This window comes from Microcaecilia unicolor, chromosome 1, assembly GCF_901765095.1.
Source record: "Microcaecilia unicolor chromosome 1, aMicUni1.1, whole genome shotgun sequence".
Taxonomy (NCBI): Eukaryota; Metazoa; Chordata; class Amphibia; order Gymnophiona; family Siphonopidae; genus Microcaecilia; species Microcaecilia unicolor.
Window position 1 is genome coordinate 407006976 of NC_044031.1, and position 20399 is coordinate 407027374.

Consider the following 20399-nt stretch of genomic DNA (forward strand, 5'->3'; position numbering starts at 1 on the left):
CTTGAATACTGTATGCAATTTTGGTCCCCGCATCTCAAAAAATATAAAATAGGATTAGAAAAAGTACAGAGAAGGACGATGAAAATAATAAAGGTGATGTGAAGACTTCCCTATGAGGAAAGGTTTAAGTAGCTAGGACTCTTCGGCTTGGAGAAGAGACGGCTGAGGTGAGATATGATAGAGGTCTATACAATACTGAGTGGAGTGGAACAGGTAGAAAGTGAATTACTACTACTACTACTACTACTATTTAGCATTTATATAGCACTACAAGGCATACACAGCGCTGCACAAACATAGAAGAAAGACAGTCCCTGCTCAAAGAGCTTACAATCTAATAGACAAAAATAAAGTAAGCAAATCAAATCAATTAATGTGAACGGGAAGGAAGAGAGGAGGGTAGGTGGAGGCGAGTGGTTACAAGTGGTTACGAGTCAAAAGCAATGTTAAAGAGGTGGGCTTTCAGTCTAGATTTAAAGGTGGCCAAGGATGGGGCAAGACGTAGGGGCTCAGGAAGTTTATTCCAGGCGTAGGGTGCAGCGAAACAGGAGGCGCGAAGTCTGGAGTTGGCAGTAGTGGAGACGGGAACAGATAAGAAGGATTTATCCATGGAGCGGAGTGCACGGGAAGGGGTGTAGGGAAGGACGAGTGTGGAGAGATACTGGGGAGCAGCAGAGTGAGTACATTTATAGGTTAGTAGAAGAAGTTTGAACAGGATGCGAAAACAGATAGGGAGCCAGTGAAGGGTCTTGAGGAGAGGGGTAGTATGAGTAAAGCGACCCTGGCGGAAGATGAGACGGGCAGCAGAGTTTTGAACCCACTGGAGAGGGGAGAGGTGACTAAGTGGGAGGCCAGCAAGAAGCAGATTGCAGTAGTCTAAACGAGAGGTGACAAGGGTGTGGATGAGGGTTTTGGTAGAGTGCTCGGAAAGAAAGGGGCGGATTTTACGGATGTTGTAAAGAAAGAAACGACAGGTCTTGGCAATCTGCTGGATATGAGCAGAGAAGGAGAGAGACGAGTCAAAGATGACCCCAAGGTTTTGAGCTGAGGAGACAAGGGAGAATGAGAGAGCCATCAACAGAAATAGAAAACAGGGGGAGCGGGGAGGTGGGTTTGGGGGGGAAAATGAGAAGCTCGGTTTTGGTCATATTTAATTTCAGGTGGCGTTGAGACATCCAGACAGCAATGTCAGACAAGCACGCTGAAACTTTGGTTTGGATGCAAGGTGAGATATCAGGGGTAGAAAGGTAGATTTGGGAGTCATCAGCATAGAGATGGTAGGAAAAGCCATGGGATGAGATTAATGAACCAAGGGAAGAAGTGTAGATAGAAAAGAGGAGGGAACCAAGAACAGAACCCTGAGGTATGCCGACAGGCAGAGGGATAGAAGTAGAAAAGGATCCACCAGAGTGAACATTAAAGGTGCGGAGGGAGAGGTAGGAAGAGAACCAGGAAAGGACAGAGCCCTGGAATCCAAGTGAGGACAGGGTATCGAGAAGTATGATGTGATCGACAGTGTCAAAAGCAGTGGAAAGATCAAGAAGAATGAGGATGGAATAATGACCTCTGGATTTAGCCAGTAGTAGGTCATTGGAGACTTTAGTAAGCGCAGTTTCGGTTGAGTGGAGAGGGTGAAAACCAGATTGTAGTGGGTCAAGAATAGCATGTGAGGAGAGAAAATCAAGGCAGCGGCGGTGAACAGCACGCTCAAGTAATTTGGAGAGAAAAGGAAGGAGGGAGATGGGTCGGTAATTAGAGGGACAAGTAGGGTCGAGTGAAGGCTTCTTAAGGAGAGGTGTGACCACAGCATGTTTAAAGGCAGCAGGGACAGTCGCAGTGGAAAGTGAGAGGTTGAGAATGTGACAGATAAAAGGAATAAGAGCAGGAGAGGTGGCATTAAGAAGGTGGGTGGGAATGGGATCAGAGGAACAGGTGGTACATTTTGAGGAAGAAAGGAGAAGTGTAGTTTCCTCAATAGTAACTTCAGGAAAGGAGGAAAGGGAATGAGGGGAAGGAGAGAGAGGGGAACAGACTAGTGGAGGGAGAGGTGGTGAGGTAGAGAAAGCAAGGTTTATCTTTGGAACCTTGTTGTGAAAGATTTCAGCAAGGGTCTGAGGAGATAATGAAGGGGGAGTTGGGGGAGGGGGCACCTTGAGGAGAGAGTTCAATGTGGTGAAGAGAAGTCGAGGATTAGAGCCAAGAGAGTTGGTCAGTTGGATATAATAATCCTGTTTGGCACGTAAAAGAGCAGATTGGAAGGAGGTCAGCATGAACTTAAAGTGTAAGAAATCAGCAAGGGCCCGAGATTTCCGCCAGAGGCGTTCTGCGGAGCGGGTACAGGAACGTAGGTAGCGGATATTAGAAGTCAGCCAAGGTTGGGGTTTTGTAAGCCTTACAGGGCGGGTCATCAAAGGTGCAAGAGTGTCTAAGGCAGAGGATAGAGTATTTTTGTAAGAAGAAACAGCCTCGTTTGCAGACGTGGATGGTGCCACAGTAGAGAGGAGGTTTGAAACATGGGAGGATAGAGATGAAGGGTCAATATCGTGAAGATTCCTAGATAAATTAGATAAGATAGGACGGGACTGGGAGGGAGGAGATTTAAGTGTGAAAGTTATAAGATGGTGATCAGAGGAGGGAAGATCAGAGGCAAGGAAACTAGAGGGTGAACAGTTTGAGGAGAAGATGAGATCAAGACAGTGACCATTTTGATGAGTGGAGGAGGTGGAGCATAGTTGGAGATTAAAGGAGGATGTTAAAGCAAGTAACTTGGAAATATAAGAGTTGGAAGGATCATTAGCAGGAATATTAAAGTCACCAAGGATGAGAGAGGGGGAGGAAGGATCATTGAAGAAGGTAAGCCAGGCGTCAAAGTCACTGAAAAAGGATGAAAGGGACTTATCAGGGGGACGATAAATGACCGCTATTCGAAGAGGCAGGAGAGAAAAGGCGGATACAGTGGACTTCCAAGGAGGAAAAACAGTGAGACTGAGGTGGAAGAAGGGGTTGAAATCTGGAGGAGGGAGAGAGAAGTAGTCCAACACCTCCCCCACGGCCAGCAGGGCGAGGAGTATGTGAAAATAGATAACCGCCATGGCACAGGGCTGCGACTGAAGCAGAGTCATCAGGGCAGAGCCAGGTTTCTGTTATGGCGAGCAGATGGAGGTGACGCGAGATAAAGAGGTCCTGGATATAGGCGAGTTTGTTACAGATAGAGCAGGCATTCCATAGGGCGCAAGAGAAGGGCAGAGAAGAGGAGGGGAGTAGAGAAATAGAGATGAGGTTAGAGAGGTCGCGGTGAGATCTGTAGAGTTGGGATAATAGTTGGTGAGGGGGGCCAGGATTGGGATTCATGTCACCAGCTGAGAGTAAGAGAAGGAGTAAAAGAGATAACATTCAATGGGGCGATACATTCGCATACTGTCAGTTAAAGCATTACATACAGTCTCTGGATCAGGTTTGACTCGCCCAGAAGTTGGGAGGGAAAATGAAAAATTTCTCTGCAGAGATCTCAGACGAAGAACCATCTGTTTCAGGGTTACATAGGGCATTGTGGGCGAATTGTTGCTGAATCTACCAGGATCATTTAAGGGAGCGACACCAGAGCACACCCTGTTCTTTCGCAAACTTAATTTGCTGGCAAAGAAACTTTTTATGTGGATGGTAGGGGGTGGTCTATGATTAGAACAGTCGCAGGAAACTGGAAGCAGAACCGGCTATCTAAAGCGACAATATGAGACTTCCCCTGAAATACACATATTGAGTGATCAGTTTATTGTTTTCTACTTTTGTTTATTTGTTGAGTTGTTCATATTGAATAAGTAGAGTGCCATACAGAAGTTTTACAGTATTTCTAGGATAAGCAGCATAAAAACTGCTTTACTCTTTATGGATCTTACCAGGTACTGGCAAGACCTGGATTGGCCACTCTTGGAAACAGGATGCTAGGCTTGATGGACCTTCAGTCTGTCCCAGTATGGCAATGCTTATGTTCTTACGTAACCCTATCTGATAATCTTATGGTGGCCAAACAGGTATATAAGGCGATGGCAAAAGCCAGAGGCTGCTTGGGTGCCTAGGGAGAATGGTCAGCTGGAAAAAGGTGGTGTTAGTGCCTCTGTATAATTCTCAGCAAGACCTTATATACAGTACTATGTGAAATTCTGAACAACACACCTTCACAAGTATAAAAAACTATTGGAGTCAGTGCAGAGAGAGACTAATGCCTGACTACAATTGTCAACAGTCTTTGTCATACGATATATGGGGGACAGGTTTCAAAATCTAACATGTACCCCTTGGAGGAAAGGGCAAGAAGGATAGACATTTAAATACCTCCAAGGTATAAATACACAGGGGGGTTCTGATCAGGGGCCATGGGATGAGATGAAAGAGTAGATTCAGAAGTAATAGAAGGAAAATTTCTTTACTGAAAGGGAAGTGGATACACAGAACAGCCTCTCAGGGGATGTGGTGGAAACAAGAACAGTATCAGAATTCTAGCAAGCACGGGACAAGCACAGAGGATCTCTGAGGGACAGAAAGGGATTGTAGAGACTGAGATATTGTTGTGTATAGTAGATTGGATAAGCCACACAGTCTCTCTCTGTCATGTTCTATGTTTCCTCCAAGGTCTTCTCCCCCACCATGCAAAAACCTCCAGTTTTAATGTCTGTCACATACCTTTCCTGTTGCAGTTGAACCAGTGAAAGAGATTTTAGCCACCAAAGGGTCCGTGCAAAGAGCCTCTCCCACAGAAGGTGCTTTTTCTTTAGAACAGGGGACAACATTATACACACCTGCAGGAATCCCAGCCTGGTCGGCCAGCTACAATAATAAAAAAAAAGTGTCACATAATCATGTTATCAATCCTCTGATAAGCAACTGAACTGTAAAGTGCAAACCAATTTGGGAAACCTGAACCAGTTCAAGAAAAAGGGCCCACTATCAATAGTAACCATAGAAGCGTAGTCCAGCAACTTGTATGCCTCAGGGTTTCCCAGACCCACATCATTAATCAGCTGTATTGCGGATTTTATTCTGGCAGAATTTGCTGATCTCATTAGAAGTCTCTGCACATCCCTCTTTTGGAGGTAGTCACCCACGGTACTGCAACTGTGTCACCACTCAATGGCACTGCAATATGCTCTAGTCATCTGAAATGTCAACTAAGAAAGTTGAACCCAGAGCAAAATTTTAAGGAGTCTCTCTAAATTCTGGGTCCCAGAACACCGTTAACAGGGCAATAACAGATGCCTGGATCGATATTTTTAAAAAACTGCTACACGTTTCCCAACTACGGCTGACAGGGCCCTTCACCTCTGAATGAATTGGATGTGTCATCTTACATACACATACTGAAAACTGCATCACAAAGAATTGCTGGGTTTGCCAGTACTGGGAAAATTGGGTGACCGGGAAATAGTCCTGTGCACATCCACTTATTTCTGTACTGCATATAAAACCTAGATAAAGCACAACAAACTAAAGTGAAGAACCAACAAGCAGAAGATCAAAAGCCCCGTGCTGTTCCAAACAGCGCTCTAAAAATAGCGCTGGAACAGCACTAGGCATTATTAGACCTATGATCAGAGATGACATGCAAATTTAAGCATGCAATTATCTCTGATTATGGGGTAGAAGTGCAGGAGAATTATGCCTGAGCATGCACTCAGCACAATACTCCCACACTTGTTTTGACAGGTCTAGGCTGTCAAAAGCCCAGACCTGTCAAACACAGGGGTTGGAAGTCCATGGAACCACCAGACCCCAACTACCCCTGCCCCGAGCAAGGCAAAACGGGGGCTGGAGGTCCGGTGGACCTCTGGTCCCCCCGTCGACCCCCCCTCCAGGTTCAGGGGGGGCTGGAGATCTGGTGGGTCTCCAGCCCCCCAACTCCCCTCCGTATTTCTAAAAAGTCCCTGGTGGCCCAGTGGGCGACTGACCCCCCCCCCCCCCCCCCGGTGACAGGGGGCTGGAGGTCTGCTGGACCTCCAGTCCCCCTGACACAGTTCAGGGAGGGCTAGAGATCCAGTGGGTCTCCAGCCCCCGCTCACCCCCCAGCATTAGCAAGGGGTCCCTGGTGGTCCAGTGTCAATCCCCCTACCCCCCCCACCTTGAGTTGGAGGGAGGTAGCCTGCCTCCCTCTTTTTTCTTCGATGCCGCCTGCAAAATGGTGGTGCCCAGCCCTGCCCAGTGTATCCTGAGATGCGCTGGGCGGGGCTTCACACCATATAAGGGAGAAACTCCCTTATATGGTGTGAAGCCCCGCCCAGCGCATCCCAGGATACACTGAGCAGGGATGGGCGTCACCATTTTGCAGGCGTTGTCGAAGGAAGAGGAGGGAGGCAGGCTACCTCCCTCCTTCAACTCAAGGTAGGGGGTGGGGGGATTGACAATGGACCACCTGGGACCCCTTGCTAATGCTGGGGGGGAGGGGGGCTGGAGACCCACCGGATCTCCAGCCCTCCCTGAACTGTGTCGGGGGGGGGGGGGGGGGGTTGGGGGACTGGAGGTCTGTTGATCATGGGGTGGTATCAAACACAGGCGCTAGTATGGCGCTAACAGCCTCTAGCACCGGCGTTTGCTTCTGATCATCCATATGCAAATGTACTATCCATTGTAAAATAACCCACAAAGGAGAAGATAAAATGTCAATAGTGATAGCAGACAATGTGTTATATTCATTAACAAATGGAAAGTTCTTTGCTTCAATAACACAAGTACAGGTTAATATGCAGGACCTACACAGTCGAAAGTGGGTGCCAAGCACGTTTAACACTTGGCAATAAAAAACACTATACAGCCAAAAGTTAAGTTTTATATGAGGCATGCTTCCAAAATTCAGCCACTCTCTGCATGAGTTAAAACATCCAAGTATTTTCAGTGGAGGCACTTAAACATTTACTACTGTTGAAAATCTGCATGATCAAGCTGCCTTTTTTGTTTCTTGGAGTGAAACCTGTGAACTGCACTTGGGACTTTCTGTGGTGCTTATCTGCATGGCTTGTTCTGTTTCCTTCATTTGACACCAACAAGTAACATCAGAGACAGCTGATTCAGACCTTTCAAAGGGGCAGGCCTGTAAGTTAGGCCATGCCAAAAGGCCTATCCCTTTATGCATCTCTAATTAGGCTCTGGTTTGCGTTTTGTTTTTAACTTAGGGGTCCCGAGCCCCCTCTAAGAAGGCTAGAGTGACCTTAATCTGACTCCATCTCTAAATAGCGCTAGTACTGGGGTAATCAGGGGGTTGTGAAGTGGGTTGTGAAGTTCTAAGAGGAGTTGCCACTGAGAAAGACGTTAGATCTAAGAGACCCGCATTAGTCCGCCTCTCAGCACTGGCAAGGAATAGATACCAGCCTTATGACAAACTGGATTTAGGTTACAAGTTATACAATGCCGCGAAAGATAGCCTGATGTAGCAAAAGCATTTATACTTACAGCCTTTCATCATTAAGTGAAGCCCACAAATCACCATTTGGAATGAGGAGTTTATTTGCAAATCAGACTTTAATCAGGTACATTCATCAAACAGATTCTGGGTTCAATTGGACAGAGCCCTGCCGTCTGAGAAGTGCTGAAGACGACTCCCCAAAATTAAGCCCAAATCGCCCTCCTTTTATACTGTCGTCTCTCAATAGAAGTCTATGGCAGCACCTATTTTGGGACCTATTTTTTTCAAATATTTCTCAATTTCTGTGGTTAAACTGTCGTGTCCTGCCATCTGTTGTTCTGTACCCAACTCTTTCCGTTCCAGCTATTGCAAGTTATTTCGCAATTTCCTCTTTTGTCAACATGTTTTTCTCTTCTGCCAGAACATCTTATTCTTAGCATATCAGTTTCACTTCCCCTTTTTCTATTATCTTATGATCTAAGTTTCATCTTATAGAAAGACAAACTCCATTTTAATAAGTGCTACATTCAATTTGTACGTTATCAGGCCTAGTCAGTGCTTTTCAGCTGTACAAAGCTATGTAGCTTGGCCTGCCACTATTCCAGTGGATAGATCTTAGGGTAGAACACATATTAACTTGCAGGAAAAGCAAGTCCATGCTCAGCCAGTCATAGATTTTTAAACCTAGCTGGTATTTTTACAGCCTGAGTCCTAAAATCTGGCCTTCCACCCTTCCGGTGGGCATCTTGCTGTAGTATAATTATACATTCCCCACTTGTCACCCCCTCTGGAGAGGGGTGACACAAAGCTCGTCAAGCTTGTCATCATCCATTCCAGAAGGTGGTAAGCTATCAAACGAGAGGGGGAGTTTTGGTCTTACAAATTGTTAGAAGGTATGGTGCAAGATAGGAAACTTCATTCTCAGGTGATATATTATTTGGGCGTATGGAATTCCCTTTATATTACTCTATCCCTTGGGCCTTAATCTTGATGTTACCCCTCTTGAGGCTAACTCAAACCTGTAGTGAGAGAGGTTTTATGAATGGGACAAATCCATGAGTTCATCTGCAAAATCTCATGAAGTATAGGTATGTGGGTAATAGCAATTTCAGGTGGATCATACTAATAAATACTTTCAGGTCTTGCTATGACTTCTATTGCATCTGTTGCATAGTACATGGGGAGATAATCTAATGTATCTATCTCAGTGGTCCTCGAAAGGAACAGTGGTTTTGATTAAGCATTGTTATGGTGGCTCAACAAATATATGGTTAGTACTCAGATTGCAGGCTGTTTTAGGTTGTAGGTATTCAGAATCCTTAAACAAGTATGAGGTTGTCATATCCAGCAAAAAGGGTCAATCCTAGGAAAATTTATATTAACAAAGGTCATGCATGGATATTGACATATGCATAATGACCTGGAAGTATGGGAAGCATTTTATATATCCGTTACCCCACTTGGAGCTTAGTCTAACCTACAGAAAGACATGCAACTTAAGTAAGCCTATACCAAAGTTAAACAATTGCATAACAGGTTGATACAAACAGGGTTTACACCTGCATTACATAAACAGAAATAACGGGGAAACTCTTAGAAAAACAATTAGAACAATAAAGGAAATAATAGGAAAATAAAAATAAAACCTTTTCAATATATATAGACAGGATTGCTGCTAAACTGGAAAATAAAACAAAATATGAATCTATAATGTCCATAAACAGCAACAGTTAATCTCAAATGAAGTATCAGTTCTGAACTCTCTTTCATCGATCATGGTTGAGGCGGTGGAAGCGCTGAAGAATCTGGACGGAGATCTGGAAGATCTAACAGGGCTGGATTTTCATGGTTGGCCTGCTGAAGGAAGTGGCTGGTCTTGAGATGGTTAGGCTGGTAACATCAGGTTCTGCGACTGAGTAAACACGTATATCTTTCACATGGACCCAAGACTTGTGGTCCAGTAGTTTGCAAGGTGTAAAGATCATTGCCACAACCTTAGGGGATCTAACATCATTTGGGCCTGGATAGATCTTGAAGACGTATTTATGGTGTACAAACTTGGATCTTTCCATGTCTTTATTCTAGGCATATACCATCAAGTCCATCAAGAGTCAGAGGCTGGCAAAGGAATAAGCAAACTAACTGTATGCCTGAATGATACATTGCTATATCTTGGTGGGCATAATAAGTGTGAATTGAATAAGCAAAAATAATATATAAATGTCAAGAGAAATGAAAGACAAAGGTGTATTTTGCTGTGTAGGGACAAAACATGCCATGCATATGGCACTATGTAGCACTATGAACCTCACTTCCTTGAAACAGGCTTAGGCCAGTGTCAGTTCCTACACAGAGGTTTGTTTGCAGACCTCGGGCACATTGCTGACACATCAAGGCCCAAGCAAGGCAAAGTAACTTTCAATTACAACCCTGTTTACAGAGAAGGGGGACTTCGTGGTCAGAAGAAATCAGTTGTCTGGTTTCCCAAAGACACAACACTGGAAAACATCAGACTTTGTTATTCCAGTTATTCTAGTCAGAATGGCACCAAACCAGAAGAACCTCTTCCATAAGCATGAAGCAAGCTGGCTGTTATCTTGTGCAGTTCATGTGAGAGATGCTATCAGCTGGCCTGAGCCAGCCACATAATGAAGGTGCATTCATCTGTGGCATCACCTGCTTGCATGATCTTGCCCGGTGGGGAGAGCTTACCTGATGACCGACTTGGCCCACCTGCTGCTGACCAGTCATCCAGAGAAAGAGAGAGCGTCTGCCATTCCAGCTTTGCTGCCTGTTTCCTTCTTCAGCTCCCTGACTGTTTCTAAGTTTGTGAGTGTGAGGGAGTCTTTTCCATTGGTCGGGTTGCACTTCTCTCTTTTGTGTTATAGTGCCTAGGGGGTGTTCGGTGTCCTAATAATTCAGGACTAGGTGCAAGTGTGTGTTATCTTTACTCCATCTTGACAGGTACTTAAAACTCAGTACTTTACTATTATTTTGGGTAATTTTGCATAAGTGCATTGTCTCTGACTGACACTGTTACTGCTATAAGATAATAAGCTTACTGCTGCCAATATTTCTAATGAACCATAAATTTTTCTTATGGTGTCTGAGCCTTGTGTCCTATTCGTTGTGTTATCTTGGACTAAGAATTCGGATCCGTAAGAGGAAGGTTATGACCCATCCATTCCAGAGTGCTAAATGTCTATTTTCTGTCATCTTTTTACCTTCCCTCATTGCCCATTCTCTACCAGGGGCTGGGTAATTGTGATTAGTTCCCACAGCTGCACAACTGTGTGTTTTTATTTAGAAGAATGCACCTGCAAGATAAGTGTGTGTGTGTGTGTATGTGGGTTCTAAAATAGTCATGCCTGGAGAGTCAAACCCTGTCTTATTTGGAAAGGGCATTATGGTCTTGATAAGCTTCTTAACAGATCTAGCATTCTGGGGCTATGTAGCCTCTTTGAAAAGCTTCTACTGTATAGAACTATTAGTAATAATATTATTATTTATTTGTTGCATTTGTACCCCACATTTTCCTACCTAGGATTAAGATCTTGTATGACTTGTTGATAATATAGCTTGGATGTTTTGTGTATTATAGGACCCTGACACTCTACTGCTGGTACTACGCCCTTGAATTTACTTTACCCTCCTGGCTATACTTTTTGGCCTGGTTTATGTTTGGAAAATGTGTTTTGGAGATATTCAGGTTATGAAGGAATATGCATTTGTTTTAGGAGTTGGGCCTTGGTATTAATGTATTGTCCCTCTAATCTTGATCCTTCATTGCTGGCTGAATTTGTAGTTAATTTTCCAATTAAATTTGAAAACGTTTTCATTCTGAGCGGTTTTAATATTCATGGCAATGAACCTTCTTTGCCAGTGGTTGATTCTTTTCTTTTTCTTTCTTTAACTTACTATGGCAGCTAGAGACTGACCAAAACTGAATCTGCAGCCGAAATTCACCACTTAGTTTTGGCTGAAACCGGCACCACCCCAGCCGTGTTCCTGAACAGGAACAGCCCTCACTCCCTGCCACTGAAGAAAAGGAGCCCCTCCTGGACCAACTTGTAGGCCTGCCCCCTCCCAGACCCACCTGTAAGCCCAACCCCTCCCCCCACGGGAGCCAGCATAGCCCCAGTCACGCCTGCCCACACCGGTTCCTTGGTCAAAATAGCTGCTGGGACTTCCAGTGAGAGTCTCGCAAGACTGCTGCTGGAGGTCCTAGAAGCCATTTTGAGATTGAAGCCATCATTGCCCTGACTAGCCACTACACTACTAACAAAATAGTAGGGTTGGGGGGAGTGAATGCACTCCTTCTGTGAGTGGGGAGGAAGGAGGGAGGAAGTGGGGGCTGCACAACACAGTTTCAGCTGAAAATGCAATGGCATTTTTGTCCAAAACTGAAACAAGGCCAAATACCAATTTCAGGCTGGTTTTGGCACCGAAGCCGAAGGAGAAAATTATGCCTTTCCTGATAATTTTCTTTCCGTTAGTTACAGGAGATGAATCCAGAGACTTGTGAGTTGTGACCATCTACCAGAAGGTGGAGATAGAAAACATTAAACTGAACTCTGTCATATAGGATGGTATGCTCCTTGGCCAGTCAGTATTTCTCATAACAAAGCAGGACAATCAAAGCAACCAAGTAGGCAAACAGTCCTCCTCCTCACAGCCAGGGGATAGAAATCTGACCATGACATCTGTAGGCCCAACACCTAAGGAAGAAACTAGAGAAATTGATCCCAAACAGCAAACAGGTGGGACCGTGGATTCATATGCTGTGATTAAAGGAAAGATAACTATCAGGTAAGGCATAACTTCTCCTTCCTTGTCAACAGCAGATGAATCCTGAATCTGGAGTAGAGAATGACACAGGGATAGGGACCCACGGTAAATTTGCATTAAAAAGAAATACAGCATTTACCACGGGACCAAAACTTTTTACCACCTAACAGAAGCAGTTAAAAACCTTGATCCTGCAGTAAAAAAAAACAAAAAACACATGATTACCATGGGTCTGGCATCCCAGTGTGTCTTCCTTCCTCCCTCCCAGTCTTCCCACCTTCGCGAAACAGGAAGTTACACCACAAAGCAGGAGGCGGGAGCCAACAGAGGGAAGGCCCCGGAGTAGGCCTGTAGGGATCCTCCTCGTGGCTGCAAGATAGAGAGACACACCGGGGAGGCAGAGGGGGAGGAAAACAAAATACCGGACCGGGGGAGTGGCAGGAAGCAGATGCTGACTCAGACAGCACTGCAACCAACAGTGATTCAACTGTGGTGCAGTATTTGCACACACCAGTTCTTGTGAGCCCTCTGCGCTGATATACAGCACAGCAGCAGAGTTTTTTGGCCATAGCGCGTTCTGGCGGCTCGAGTTGATTTTTTTTTCTTTATAAAATCCGTTGCACATACCTGGCACTTGTTTATTTATTTATGAACTGAAATCATCTCTCCCAGGCCTTCACACACTCTTCCTCCGAAGAGGTTGAGGCTGTTGTCTGGCCATGGCACCCAATTAGACAACAGGAGGAGGGAGAGATTCAGCCACCTGAGTGTCGCACCCCCAAGGCGCTAAGGGAACCTCCCACGCCAGTGCACAGAAAAGAAAAACCTAGCTAAACAAAGGAGAAACCAACTGCATTTTGTAAAAAAGAACTCTCCTTTAAACTAGAAAGAGCAAAGCATAAAGAGAAAAAGGTAAGAGACTGAAGGGCTCACTCAGCTGATGGAGACTGAGAATACTGAATCTACCTCTAGCTAGCCAGGGCTCTTATTGACTCTCTCTCGAGTCAGAATTCTCAGTCTCCACTGGCTGGAAGGCATGCATAACCCATTAGTCACTTCCTGGGCTGGTCCAGAGGGACGCTAAGGAAAGGCCTTTTGGTTTGCTTTAATCTTATTTTATTTAGGGTTACTTTGGTCTTAAGATGACTTTTTAGGACAACTGTTCTTTAATTTTTGTTTTATTATGTCAGGTTTCTATTGATGTATTTTGTCATGGTGTGTTGCTGTTTTATATTTCTTTGATATTATGTATGTCCTTATTATACTGTGCTTTGCATAGTTTACTGCCTGAAGCTGACAGAATATAAATAGTTTCAAATAAATAAAATAAATAACTTAAAACTGATTTATCACCCACTGCCTTAAACTTCTACTTTTAGAAATTTTCACCTTTTCAAAGATAGTAGGGATAATCATGTTTTAGTTTCCAAGATACCAATTAACCAGGCTCAGACCTCTCAACAGAGATTGCTGTATTACTGGGTTACCTTGAACTACACAGCATATGCTAACCATGGCTCCCTATCTGCTATAGGGACAATTTTATTCCTTTAGACCCTGCAGCAGATAACGGGCTAACCAATAGTAAATGACCCCCTAATCCCACTGGTACATAGGTAAGATTATTTCAAGGCAGTGCAGAGAGCTCAAATGAAGGGCTCCAAGCAAAATATTGAAGAGAGGCCTATCTAGAAGGGAAGCCACCAGAAGAGATAGAGAAGCAGATTCCATGAAGGCTGTCTAATCCCCTGGGCCTTTTACACTACAGGGATTGCTTGAGTAGAATTTACATCACTGTTTCAAGATAGTCACATTATAACTGTGTAATACAGACATTCTGCAACCTACACTGCGACATTAGTGCCTTTCTGTGGACCTGCTGCTCCCTCTTCCTACCATGCCAGGAGGCATGGAGGAACATCCTAGTGTTTAAAGCAGCAAGATGAGAACCAGGGAAGCCGATGTTCAAATCCCACTTCTTCCACTGATACTCCTTATGACCTTGGGCAGATCATTTTATCATCTATTGCCTTTGGTTATAAACTTGACAGTAAGCTTTCTGAAGCAGAAAAATACCTACTGTACTGGAATGTAATTCGCCTTGAGCTCAGGTGTAGAAAGACAAATATTTCAATCTAAAGTCCAAATCCATATCTCCAGGTAATCACAAAGGAGCTCACCTCAGCAAGTGCTAAGGCCGACAGAGGCGTGTCTTCTGCAGGCTTCACCACTACTGTGCAGCCAGCTGCTAGAGCAGCTGCCACCTTCCGCGTGATCATAGCGCTGGGGAAATTCCACTGAAGAACAAGAGGGATGGGAGGGAAGAGCAAATTTGAGATTATTCCTCTGTGAATGACAACTGGTTACACTGACATTTTCATATCTAACGCTCTAATGTAAACCAAGTTCACTAAAAATCTTGGGCTGGATCTTCAGCTGTGACAGTCGGCCTATTAATTTACAAAATGGCTGTGGCATTTAAATTAATATATATACAGCGGCATTTTAGAAAAGACATAAAAACCTAGAACTGAGAAGTCCAAGTCTGGATGTCTCAAGTTCTGCAACTATTTTACAAGAGGATCTGACATGGTAGAACCTATTCTAAAACACAAGGAGAAGCGAACATTTGTGTGTCAGTTACACGCAGTACGAACATCTATTTTAGACAAACATCTAAAATATCAACAGATGAAAACAGGCGCATAAATGTCCACATCATGGAATAGCAACAGACTTTTCATGGCATTAGTTCAGTGATAAAATCCTGTTTTTACAAACTGCGCTTAAATTACCCAATTCGTTGCTCTTTGGCGACAGATGCTTTGCGAGTCACTATGCATTCTAGATTAGATTACTGTAATGCATTACTGACTGGGTCAAATGTATCAGAACTTTAGCATCTTCGTCTTGCCCAAAATTCATCGCTTCGTCTGCTCATTGGTACATCGAAATATGATCACATTACTCCTGCCTATCGATCAGAACACTGGCTCCCAGCACCATCTTGACTAGTTTATAAGATACTTCTACTGGTTTTTATGGTTCAAGCTACTAGTACATCAACATATCTTGTGCAATATCTAATCCACTATGAATCTGGCCGTCTTTTAATATCATCGCAATAAATATATTGATAGTGCCTTCGCATGCTTCTATGCGTTTAGTGCGTCTCTGCAAATGGTTCCTTGGCGTACTAGGACCTCAACTTTGGAAACAACTCCCACTATCTCTTCATCTGGAGAAGTCTTTTGATAAATTTAAGGAAGACTTAAAGACTCATTTATTTAGAACAGCTTTCCCACACTGCAGGGGGGTGGCTGGGCCTCCACCAGGATCTGTGTTTCTGTGTAATTGTATAATCTTTTGGACTTTTAGTACTGTCTTATAATGTTTTTTGCTTTAACACCATCATGTAACTGTAAAATCTTTTGAACTTTAGTACTGTCTTATGTCTTTTGCTTTAACACCATCATGTAATTCACCACCATGTAACACAAACCCTCTGTAAAGCTAATGTATATTCACTTCTATTTCTAGTACCCATGATGTATTGTAAGCCACATTGAGCCTGCAAAGAGGTGGGATAATGTGGGATACAAATGCAATAAATAAAAATAAATAAATAAATGTGTGGTTATGCTTTTATTTTCTAGCTTTTCACTGATCTGTTATCTTTTCTTTCCTATTGACTTTGTAGTTCTTTTCTGTCTAAACTTCTTTTGTATACCGCTCAGAAGGTGCCCAATGATGTAGTATATCAAATTGAAAAAACCTGGACTTCTATGTGACTAAAATAGATATTTATTTTTTCCCAAACCCATCAAGGATGCCCAGTATTCCTTGCCAGTTTTGCTTTCTCAAGGGGGGGGGGGGGGGGGGGGGGGGGATGGACGGACATCCACAGACACACATACATCAATCACTAGGAGTTAAAAGGGTAATCTCCCTGATCCCTTCAGTGGAGCACTGCTCAATAGGAGCACTTTTCCAAAACCTAGATATCCCAAGTAGCAGATGTAAACCCTCATATGGATCTTTTAGGGCATAGAAGTTCATTTAATTTATGAAATGGGGAATAAACGTTCAGTTCTTAGGCCCACTTAATCCCACCCCAAACATATTCAAACCATGGCCCCTTGCCATTTGCATGTCCTTCAGTTTTAAACATGTATATCCCTGCTTAGTAAAATCAGCACTTAGATATTTATGCAATATGACCACCTAAGTGCTGATCTATGTGTGTCTAAAATATGACTAGTGCTTCTAAAACAAGCACCCCAAACCATTAGGGAATGGATCCTCAGAAGCTTAGCTGAAATTGGGTGGCGGAGCAGGTGGGGGGAAGAGGGGTTGGTGGTTGGGAGGCTAGGATAGGGGAGGGCAGACTTATACGGTCTGTACCAGAGCCGGTGATGGGAGACGGGACTGGTGGTTGGGAGGCGGGAAATACTGCTGGGCAGACTTATACGGTCTGTGCCCTGAAAAAGACAGGTACAAATTCAAGATATGAGTTTATCTTGGGCAGACTAGATGGACCATGCAGGTCTTTTTCTGCCGTCATCTACTATGTTACTATGTATGTTACTATGTTACATAGTGCTGAATGTACATATTCACTGCTAACAGCCACTGCCTGCTCAGGTTAGGTCTAAACTAAATGTAGAAACTCTCAGGTCGATATTCAAAGCAATTTAATTGGCCAGAAACAACTCCTGGAGAGTTAAATCGCCTGTTCAGGGTTAACCACTAATTTTCAGTGGAATTTAACCAGTCAGTGCCAAACTGCAAACCAGCTATTTTGGGGACATTCTGGTAGCAAGAGTTAGCAGTTGGCCAGTTAAGTGCTGATATTCAGCAATTAACCACATAAATAGGACCACAAAAAAGTCAGTCCTATCTTTATGTGGTAACCAATGTTCCCTCTAAGCAGAGCGCATGAGCAATTGCTCACACATTTTAGGAGAGTCGCTCACAGATTTTACACGGTTGCTCACAATTTCTTTTTTTTTTTTTGTGCTATATACAGAAATACATTGCTAATACTGGTGCTCAAAAATTGATCCGCCTACGCTCCACAAAAAAACGGATATTCAATGCCAAAGTCCGGACAGGGTCCAGCATTGAATATCTGGGAATAATGCCGGTGGCGGTCAGCAAAACTCTTGGGTGCCACCGGCTGAATACCTACCCTTAGTATAGGAGAGGAATATCACTGCCATACACATAGTTTTGGTTTGCCACACCTGCTCCAACCTCACTCTGCCCCTCCAATATATAAAGATAGTGGCAGAGCAGCTGGACAGATCTTCAGTCTACGGCTATCCATGCAGGAGTTGAAAATCTACAAATAACTATCTGAATACTGGCCCACCTCCTTCACTTTGGGAAAGCAGGAGCTCCGCAAAGGAAACAGTTGTACACGAAGCTTTGAATTCTAGTAATCAAATCATGATAAAAGACTTGCATGGTCTGGAATATTCCAATACAGTGAAGTTTTTAGGTTACTTTTATACTGGCCAGTAAAACATCACAATATGCAAAGACAATAGTCTGTCTAGCAACAATATTGGCACGTAAGTACAGTATACCTCACTAAAAACTGTGAAAGCATGTTACATGTCTCCTTTAATTACTAAAAGCAAATGATTATCACATCAGATGGACATGGATCATAACCCTGCTGTCATACCTATGCAAAACTTAAACCTCCAAAGATTCCTACATATTTTACACTGGACTTGCTCCAGGGCAGACGTCATATCCTGAGAAGTGCTATCAACCTGGCCCATGTATCATTCTTTATGTTCACAGTAGTAAAAAATGCCCGTTTCAAAAAGGAAGGAAACAGGCGCTAGCAAGGCCATCCCCCACCCTCCCTCGCTGTTCCAGACTCTGCCCTCCCTCCGTTTTCACCCCCCCTTCCGCAACCCTGTCGACCCCCCTTCTCGGCGAAAACCGTCCCCCGCCGCCGTCCAGTACCTGTGCTGACGGGGGACCCCCAACCCCCGTCAGCCGAAGTCCTGTGCTGGCCTTCGCGGCGTTGCTTCTTCAATGATTTTGTGTAGACGCACGCAGAGGAACTTGAACCGAAGATCACTGAAGAAGCAACGCCGCGAAGGCCAGCACAGGACTTCGGCTGACGGGGGTTGGGGTCCCCCGTCAGCACAGGTACTGGACGGCGGCGGGGGACAGTTTTCGCCGAGAAGGGGGGGGGGGTCGACAGTGTTGCGGAAGGGGGGGTCCAGTGGGCCGTAAAGTGTGGGGGGGGGGGGGGGTGTTGTAATCGGAGGGAGGGCGGAGTGTGGAACTCGGTTAGTGAGGGGGGGGGTGGTCTATGTTGCCCCTCTCCCTGCCACTTGCTCCGAAGTGGCAGGGAGCAGCGCAATGACAGCTGATTCCCAGGCAGGGGGAGGAGTATACTCCTCCCCTTGCTTTGGTATCAACTGTCACTGACGTCAGTGCGTGCCTGCCTAGCAGACCACCTCCGAGGGAGGCACGGTCCCAGGCACATTCGAACGTTGGAGGTGAGAATTATTATATAGGATAAACCATGGACTAATTCAGAATCCCCAATTACCCAAGAACATCTTATGAGGTGAAGTTCACTAGCCCCATCATTTAAGCTAATGTTTAACTACAAAAAAAATGCCCTCTTATAAATTTCACTCCCTTTACAGAAGATTCCCCCCCCCCCCCCCCCCCCCCCCCCAGTTCTTTCGTCAGAGTCTTTTTTAAATCCAAGCAGCAGTGGCTATAGCTTTGAATTTGAGCTGTAAAATACTGGGCAGTCCTTAAGCAGCCCTAATAACAATTGTCTAAAGGTGGAGACTTTTCATCCCCTTTTTCACAAACTAAAATGGCAGCACTGGGGGGGGGGGGGGGGGGGGGGGGGAGGGAAAGGAAACAAATAAGGAAAAATTTAGACTTACTTGCTAATTTTCATTATTGAGTCCTGCCAGATTATTCCTGATGCGTGCATTTTGTTCTCCTACAAGCAGAGGCAGAGAACACCAACTTGCTGACCTCATATATAGGGTTCTGTTCAGTATTCAGCACTGCAGAACCAAACCCTACAACAAACAATAGTTTCCCCCTTTTTTAACTAAGAGAGCTTGTGAACTGCAACTCGTGGCCTCCCGACTGTCAAGTTCATGAGCAAGGACTGAGAATCCAATTAATCTTGGGAGAGCTAATGACAAAAACCACCACAATATCTGAATTTTCATATACTATAAACAGGAAGAGCAAACAAATAAGGGTGTGTATCCAGGGCTGGTGTGATAGAACTCAAGGAAATTAGCAGATGAATCCAAATTTTCTCTTTCTTGTCAATCCACCATTCAGTCCCAATGCATGGAATGTACCCAAGCTTTTTATGCAGTTGTCCTGCTGCAAAGCCCTCCTACTGTCTGCTGGAAGGGTGAAAATCACAAAGCTTCAAGTTATCAGGTTCCAGAAAACAGATTTTAGCCAACTCTATCCTAATACATTATGGGACCTGCAACATTAATTTCAATGAGAAGAATCAAATACCAGCACCACCAATGCTTTGGGATATGCATTCAAAAGCAGGACTGGCGCTATAAGGATGCCTGGATTAATAGGAAAAGGAATGGCCAGCAGGAAGAAAGAAGCAATAATGCTTCTATATAAGTCTTGGTGAGACCTCATTTAGATTACTGTGTAGAATTCTGAAGAGCGTCCCTTCAAAAAGATATGAACAGGATGGAGTCAGTCCAGGGGGCGGCTACAATAAAGGTCAGTGGTCTTCGTTATAAAGCGTATGGGGACAGATTTTAAAGATCTCAATATGTAGAAAGGAGGGAGAGGGGCGATATGATGGAGAAATGTAAATATCTCTGTGGCATAAACAAACAGGAGGCGAGTTTCTTTCAATGGAAAAGCTGTGGAATAAGGGAGCACAGGATGAAAGTGAAAGGGCAAAGACTCAGGAGTACCCTGAGGAAATACTTCATGGAAAGGGTGGTGAATTTGTGGACCAGCCTCCCAGTGGAGGAGATGAAGACTGTACCTGAATTCAAGAAAGCTTGGAATAAGTATCTAGGATTTTTAAGGGAGAGGAAGGGATAGTAGAAGTCGTGGATGGGTAGACTGGATAGATCTTAGGGTCTTTATCTGCCTTCATTTTCTTTGTTTCTATAGCCACAAAGTCAATCTCCTGAAACTGGGAAACTTGGCAGCTCTGGAAGTCTGCAAT

General features: G+C 44.3%; 1 protein-coding gene across 1 annotated transcript in view; it reads right to left on the bottom strand.

The window, feature by feature from the left end:
• ALDH5A1 (aldehyde dehydrogenase 5 family member A1) overlaps positions 1 to 20399 on the bottom strand; it is a 47281-nt gene that overhangs the window by 21433 nt on the left and 5449 nt on the right. The window contains exons 4-5 of the mRNA XM_030211458.1: positions 14359 to 14475; positions 4681 to 4824 (exon numbers count right to left, since the gene is read on the bottom strand). Of these exons, the coding sequence (XP_030067318.1) occupies positions 4681 to 4824; positions 14359 to 14475 (261 nt within the window). The remainder of the gene's footprint in view (positions 1 to 4680; positions 4825 to 14358; positions 14476 to 20399) is intronic.